The sequence below is a fragment of the Hemibagrus wyckioides genome, linkage group LG04 (genome assembly GCF_019097595.1).
Source record: "Hemibagrus wyckioides isolate EC202008001 linkage group LG04, SWU_Hwy_1.0, whole genome shotgun sequence".
NCBI lineage: Eukaryota > Metazoa > Chordata > Actinopteri > Siluriformes > Bagridae > Hemibagrus > Hemibagrus wyckioides.
The window spans coordinates 958699-966198 of record NC_080713.1 but is presented as its reverse complement, the minus strand read 5'-3'; the positions used below and the strand labels follow the sequence as shown (position 1 = coordinate 966198).

The window sequence follows — 7500 nt, the reverse complement described above, 5'->3', positions numbered from 1 at the left end:
TAAAAAGGGAGGAAGTTCCTATAGAGTTCTGTCGTTCTGTCAGCTATCACTCCGTCTGGATGTAAAATTAAAGCTCAAAGTCTGAAAAACAACAACAAAAACAACAAAAACAACAACCAAAAACAACAGCATAAACAAAAAAAACAACATAAACAAAAACAACATAAACAACCTTTAACACGTTCAGCAGACAGACAGCTGAGGAACTGAGACAACTGTTAGGGTCGTAGTGTTTCTAGCTGGCTCTTGTTATTGTCAGGGTTCTCTAACAGGGTTCTCTAACAGGGTTCTCTAACAGGGTTCTGTAAGGTTTTCTGATCATATGAGAGAGAGAGAGAGAGAGAGAGAGAGAGAGAGAGACAGACAGAGAGACCTTACACACATCTTCATGGTTTTGTGTGAAATTTTCTCACCGTCGTTTGTGTCCTGATGTAGTGTGAGCTGTTTGTGGTGGTGGTCAGCTCGAGAAGCGCTGCAGATCCTCCACAGCACACACACACTCAGGAGAGCAGAGAGAAGTCTTCTCCACATGACCATCTCCATGTTCCCCAGAGCTGCGGTCACTAAACCGGCCGGACAAAGAACTTTGTGATCTGTTGAGAAAACTGAAAGAGTCCGAATCCGGGAGAAGAATCAGCACTGTGGTGGTCTGTAGAAGATCCCTGGACCTTGTGCTGCATGTCTCTCACACAGCAGCAGGACACTGGACCGCTGTCTTCCTGTTCATGACAAGAATTCGCGCTCACCAAACAAGAAACATCTGGCGGAGGCGCAGGGATGGACGAATCGAAGCCTGACTGAACCGAGTCTTTTTTTTGAGTCACTGTGAATTGACTCCCTATTTATTATCATTATCGTAATATCATTATCATTATCAGAATAATTCACGCTCGCCACTACCACAACTCGGGCTAATCTCCGCTGACCTCTTAATAATCATTTAGGGTTTTTTTTGTTTGTTTTATTTGCTTTTTTATTATTAATATTTCTTTTTATTTCTATTGCTTGCGGGTTTTTTATACCACAAAAATTCTCTTACATTAGTCAAATAGAAGCTTTCTATTCATGGCACTAACAAAAACTGTCCCTTCGTGATCATCACTTTCATATGATCTGTCAGCTTTATTTAATAAAACATGTACAAAAGACATACAGAAACACGTCATTTCCTGTTATTAAAGACACAACAGATCATTAATCACTAATTAGATTTGCAGTATTCTTAATGTTCAGCAATAATTAATGACATCATGTTCCGACCTGGAGCACTGGAGGGAAATGAACAAGTTAAAGATCCGAGTCGTGAATCGAATGAAGCGTAATTCGAATCACTTAAATGAGTGGCGCGAAATAATCGACTCTATGAAGTTAGTAATAAAACCTAAAGCATTGTTGAGGTGTGTGTGTGTGTGTGTGTGAGTGTGTGTTTCCCTTTGTCTTAAAAAAATAAGTGTGTGAAATGTAAATGAATGAATCAGTGAATCAGAATCAAATGAATACAAAGATTCTCTCTCTCTCTCTCTCTCTCTCTCTCTCGCTCTCTCTCTCTGGATTGGATTTTTGCCAAAGCTGCAATTTTCATCTCTAGTTTGTGGATATTATTATTATTATTATTATTATTATGTAACAGAATTTAAAATGTATGTAGTTTGTAGATGTGGACTTTTTTATGTGAAGCTCTGCATGACCTGGTGCTGTGCCCGAGACGCTGCTGGTTTGTTTTTTCTCCCCTGGTTTATCTCTATAGGTGTGCTTAGGTTGAATAAAGAGAATAAACAAAGTGCAGGTTTGTTAAAAGTATGCTGATCGAGGTTCTTATCACGGTCAGTTCCACACCCCTGATATGATGAACTCTACGCCCGACTGGCATCTGATTACACCGGTATGCACAAGATGGTCAGGGAACCAAACAATCCAAAAATAAATAAAAAAATCCTTTTCAAATTATAGCACACAGATGGATGTGTTATCTCGGTTGCTAGCAGCCTCAGAGATCACGTGATGGAAACCTGCAGAGCTTCGGTTCAGGTGGAGGTATGTTTGGAGAATGGGGAAGGTGTGGCGGTGGAGATGGTAATGTTAAGGATTTAGAAGGTCACCTCAAGTATACGGGTATATTATATTCTATATATAATCGAATCTATGGAGTAGTCACATGACTGTGGTCATTAAAGAGCCTCGGTTCAGGTGGAGGTATGTATGGAGAATGGAGTAGGTGTGGTGGCAAGAAGCACACAGCAAGAAGGTCCTGGGTTCAAACAGGCAGGGGCCTTTCTGTGTGGAGTTTGCATGTTCTCCCTGTTCCTGCGTGTGTTTACTCCGGGTACTCCGGTTTCCTCCCACAGTCAAAAGACATGTACATTAGGTTGACTGGTAATTCTAAATTGCCCATAGGAGTGTGTGTGAGTGTGTGTGGTTGTCTGTCTATACAGTGAGGGAAAAAATGATTTGATCCCCTGCTGATTTTGTACGTTTGTCCACTGACACAGAAATGATCAGTCTGTAATTTTAATGGTAGGTTTATCTGAACAGTGAGAGACAGAATAACAACAAAAACATCCAGAAAAACACATTTCAGAAAAGTTCTACATTGATTTGCATTTTATTGAGTGAAATAAGTATTTGATCCCTTTACAAAACATGACTTAGTACTTGGTGCCAAACCCTTGTTGACAATCACAGATGTCAGACATTTCTTGTAGTTGGCCACCAGGTTTACACACATCTCACATCTCAAGGAATTCGGGCCCACTCCTCTTTGCAGATCCTCTCCAAGTCATTAAGGTTTTGCGGCTGACCCTTCAGCTCCCTCCACAGATTTTCTATGGGATTAAGGTCTGGAGACTGGCTAGGCCACTACAGGACCTTAATGTGCTTCTTCTTGAACCACTCTTTTGTTGCCTTGGCCGTGTGTTTTGGGTCATTGTCAGGCTGGAATATCCATCCACGACCCATTTTCAATGCCCTGGCTGAGGGAAGGAGGTTCTCATCCAAGATTTGACGGTACATGGCCCCGTCCATCGTCCCTTTGACTGTCAGTTGTCCTGTCACCTGGGGATGGTGTACTTGGGGTCATAGGTAGCATTCCTCCTCCTCCAAACACGGCGAGTTGAGTTGATGCCAAAGAGCTGGATTTTGGTCTCATTTGACCACAACACTTTGACCCAGTTCTCCTCTGAATCATTCAGATGTTCACTGGCAAACTTCAGATGGTCCTGTACATGTGCTTTCTTTAGCAGGGGGACCTTGTGGACGCTACTGGATTTCAGTCTTTCACGGTGTAGTGTGTTACCAATTGTTTTCTTGGTGACTGTGGTCCCAGCTGCCTTGAGATCATTGACAAAATCCTCCAGTGTAATTCTGGGCTGATTCCTCGCCGTTCTCATGATCATTGAAACTCCATGAGGTGAGATCTTGCATGGAGCCCCAGACCGAGGAAGATCGACAGTCCTTTTGTGTTTCTTCCATTTGGGAATAATCGCACCAACTGTTGTCACCTTCTCACCAAGCTGCTTGGAGATGGTCTTGTAGCTCATTCCAGCCTTGTGTAGGTCTACAATCTTGTCCCTGACATCCATGGACAGCTCTTTGGTCTTGGCCGTGATGGAGAGTTTGGAATCTGATTGATTGCTTCCTTCTGTGGACAGGTGTCTTTCATACAGGTAATGAGCTGAGATTAAGAGCACTCCCCGAGAGTGCTCCTACTGTAATCTCAGCTCCTTACCTGTATAAAAGACACCTGGGAGACAGAAATCTTTCTGATTGATTGGGGATCAAATACTTATTTCATTCAATAAAATGCAAATCAATGTAGAACTTTTCTGAAATGTGTTTTTCTGGATTTTTTTGTTGTTATTCTGTCTCTCACTGTTCAAATAAACCTACCATTAAAATTACAGACTGATCATTTCTTTATCAGTGGGCAAATGTACAAAATCAGCAGGGGATCAAATCATTTTTTCGCTCACTGTATGTGTGTCCCTGTGATGGACTGGTGACCTGTCCAGGGTGTACCCCTGCCTTTCACCCAATGTGTGCTGGGATAGGCTCCAGCAGATCCCTGTGACCCTAATAATAAAGCGGGTATAGAAAATGGATGGATGGATGGATGGTGTAGTCACAGATCTCGTTAAAGCAAGTCAGGTATCGAACATTAAGGCGGCAGTCAGTCACTTCACCGCAGCTGTTTTGTTCCAAATCCCAAACTCATGTCATTTCAGCTTTCTAATTCATTCAACAAAACAAAAGAACAAACTTTTTGTATAAATGCTTTAATCACAGACACGAGCCCAGAAGAACCAGATAACTTCCTCCTCTCAGATAATGCTGGAATTATATCCCACACTCCTCCTTCTGCTTTTATTCTTTTTATTGGGATCAAAGCTGAGCTTCAGACACAATGTCTGAGTTCCCGGGGCGACTTGACTCGACTCCCAGAGCTGATTAGATCTGCAGACAAACTGAGATGATGACAAAGACTAAACCCAGATCACTTTTCAAAATATCTGTGTGGAGATATGAAGAGCGATCTGCTAAGGAAGTGGAGGAAAAAAATCTTAAACATCACCATGTAAAAGAAAGCCCAAAATGATCCAAGATATGGAATGTGATAACCATGAAGTGAATCCTGAAGAGGAGAAAAGGTGAAAGAGCCTGGAGTCCTGAACTCTGCAGCAAATCTGTGGAGTAAAAGCTGCTGTGATGAGGTGTGGCTGGGAGATGATGGTCAGATGATGGAGACATAAAAAATGCTGTTCATGTTCTGACTCTTTTACTCACAAGGTTCCTGTGGGTCTTTTTAAGGAGATTTCTTCTTGTTCATTAAACTGAAGAACTTGAAATCGTCTAAAGAAGTTCAGGTTATTGAAGAGAACCTGCAGCATCAGAGTTCTGCTGTCTGAGGAAACACTCCTGAAATCAGTGTGTTTATGGTATAAAAAATACACACACACACACACACACACACTGAACTATGAGAAAATGCAGAAAATAAAAAAAAACATCAAATTGAAACTATAAAACACAATATTTAATATTTAATGAGTGAACATTATTTCTTTTACTACTGCAGTTAACCTTTTTCTTTTTTGTGTTACCTTCTATTATTTTGTATTGTTTTATTTGAATATAAACTCTTTTTCACAGTCTATGTTTCGGATTAATTTGTCTTTTAACAATAGATTGTAAGTTGATATTTTGTGTAGTTTTGATACTTTGTGCCTTCAGTCCCTGTCAGTGTGAAAACTCTTTGGCGCCCCCTGGGGGTCAGTGAAGCGAGTGCATGTGTGTTGTTGACAGGGTGGGCGAGGCCAGTTGATGACGTCAACTCCGGAGTGATCAGTTTAAACAGGATAGAGTAGAATGTCACGTAGAAAGAAATCAGACAGACAGACAGACAGACAGACAGACAGACAGACAGACAGACAGACAATGTATGAGGTTCATTTTCATATATTTTATTGTGAAAAGCCTCTCAGGTGCAGGCCGTGTGCTGTATTCACACCCTCATCGGTCACTGCACACAAGTTTACAGTTTAAACACAAACAGAAGGTTTATACAGAAGCTTCACACCTGGACAGGTCATTTCATTTCAGTCATTGGTCATTCCAAAAATTGGTTTTGGAAAAGGAAGCTCAGTAAGTACTGTACAATCGACTGAAAATACACACAAAAATAAGGAAATGTGGGTTCGACCGTGATCTTGGTGATTCAGAGGAACAGAATGTAGTGACCAGAAATAAAATAAAGCAGCCGTGACTCCTTATAACACATTATAGCACTCTTATGAAGGACGTAACACAAAAATCTGCTGGACCCTAAAATATTAGGTTAGTAAAATGTAGGCAGTGGTTAATGCTCCGATGGTGACCGGTGCTTCGGCACAGCTACGTGTAGGGACTGATCTTCAGCTCAGGAGGAACATCTGCTGAAGATTCTTCATCTCCTCAGACTTCCATGATCCGGCAGAATCCTTCCGCACGCCGCTGGAGAGACCTGAACACTCCAAAAAAATCCTTGATACAAAATGATTTGGGAATACTTTAAGTGTTCAGTGCATTAACACACACACACACACACACACACACACACACACACACGCGCACACACACACACACACGCGCACAGAATTTCGTAGCTATGTATCTACCTAAGGAATAAACTTAAAACTTCCGAACATAAAAATGAACTCGATTCATCACGGATTATTTCCTTTTCCAAAAAAACATCCCTAGAAACCAGTAAGTGTACTGAACTGGGAGTTCTGGAAGTTTGTAGGATCGAGCTGGGGGAATCAGGAAATAAATTACAGTCCGTTTTGTGTTTCTTCATGTGCAGAGGATTCAGGATTAAAACTCGTCGTGTCGTACTAATGCCTCTCCGAAATCCGTTGCTTGGCTCCCCACGAAGAGGTCGTACTTATCCACAATCTCCTGCTTCGTCAGACGTCCGTCCTGCACACGGGAAACCACACAGACCAGCCGTTAGTGTGTGTGTGTGTGTGTGTCTATGTCTGTGTGTGTGTGTTACAAGATTCACACTCACTTTATCTGCATCCGATTCGTACAGCAGGTGTTTGGCCTCAGCCTCGGCGTGATCGTAGTCAGACGGCAGAATCCAGTCTTTCGTCTCCTCTTTATCCATCCGTCCATCTTTATTTTTATCTCTGAACTCAGTGAACTGTTCTCGCTCCGTCTTCACCCACTCGGGTTCTGTAGAGTCTCCATCCTGACTGTACATATCACCTGAGAGAGAGAGGGAGTGTGAGAGAGAGAGAGAGAATACATACCAGAAGGACTCAAGGTCTATGACAGTTTTTATTTATTTATTTACTCACCGATGTACTCCTCCAGGTCGATAAACCCGTCTCCGTTTTTGTCGATGTCCTCCATCGTCTCCTGATGACGAGAAAAAACACAATTATTAAATTAACACTGTTATTTAACTCTCTGAAAATACACAGAAATTAAAATAACGTTTGAAGGTAAAGAAATATGCAAATAAATCCTACAATATACAAATGAGCCTCACAATACGGGAACAATGCAGGCTGAGAAATAACAGCCAATCAGCATCAATCAGCACTCTTAGCTCCACCCCCTCCTCCATTGGATCTTAGTACCCCTTGTGTAGAACCTGCAGCCGTGATCAGAACCACGATGCCCTGCATGTAGCCGTACTCCTCAGGGTGCACACACACACACACACACACACTGCAGCTGTGACGTACCAGAACCACGATGTCCTGCATGTAGCCGTACTCCTCAGGGTGCAGGAACGCGGTGAACTCCTCACGATTCGCTCTCACGTCTCCGTCTTTATCCGCCATCTTAAACCGACGCTCGTCTCTGCTCATCATCTGCTTGTAGTTAAATCCGTCCTCAGGGTCCGACTCATCTACACACACACACAATCATTGTCTCTTAATAATGTTATTAAAAAATACATTCTTTATCATACATCTCTCTCTCACACACACTCACTCTCTCTCTCTCTCTCAC

At 42.1% G+C, this 7500-nt stretch overlaps 2 protein-coding genes across 4 annotated transcripts in view; both read right to left on the bottom strand.

Moving 5' to 3' along the window:
- kcp (kielin cysteine rich BMP regulator) overlaps positions 1-774 on the bottom strand; it is an 80262-nt gene extending 79488 nt beyond the window's left edge. For both annotated transcript variants that reach the window (XM_058388013.1, XM_058388014.1), the window contains exon 1: positions 414-774. In XM_058388013.1, the coding sequence (XP_058243996.1) occupies positions 414-543 (130 nt within the window). In that variant the 5' untranslated portion in view covers positions 544-774. The remainder of the gene's footprint in view (positions 1-413) is intronic.
- A 4666-nt stretch (positions 775-5440) lies between these two features.
- calub (calumenin b) overlaps positions 5441-7500 on the bottom strand; it is a 4007-nt gene continuing 1947 nt past the window's right edge. For both annotated transcript variants that reach the window (XM_058388244.1, XM_058388245.1), the window contains exons 4-7: positions 7230-7396; positions 6837-6897; positions 6545-6744; positions 5441-6453 (exon numbers count right to left, since the gene is read on the bottom strand). In XM_058388244.1, coding sequence (XP_058244227.1) covers positions 6349-6453; positions 6545-6744; positions 6837-6897; positions 7230-7396 — 533 coding nt within the window. In that variant the 3' untranslated portion in view covers positions 5441-6348. The remainder of the gene's footprint in view (positions 6454-6544; positions 6745-6836; positions 6898-7229; positions 7397-7500) is intronic.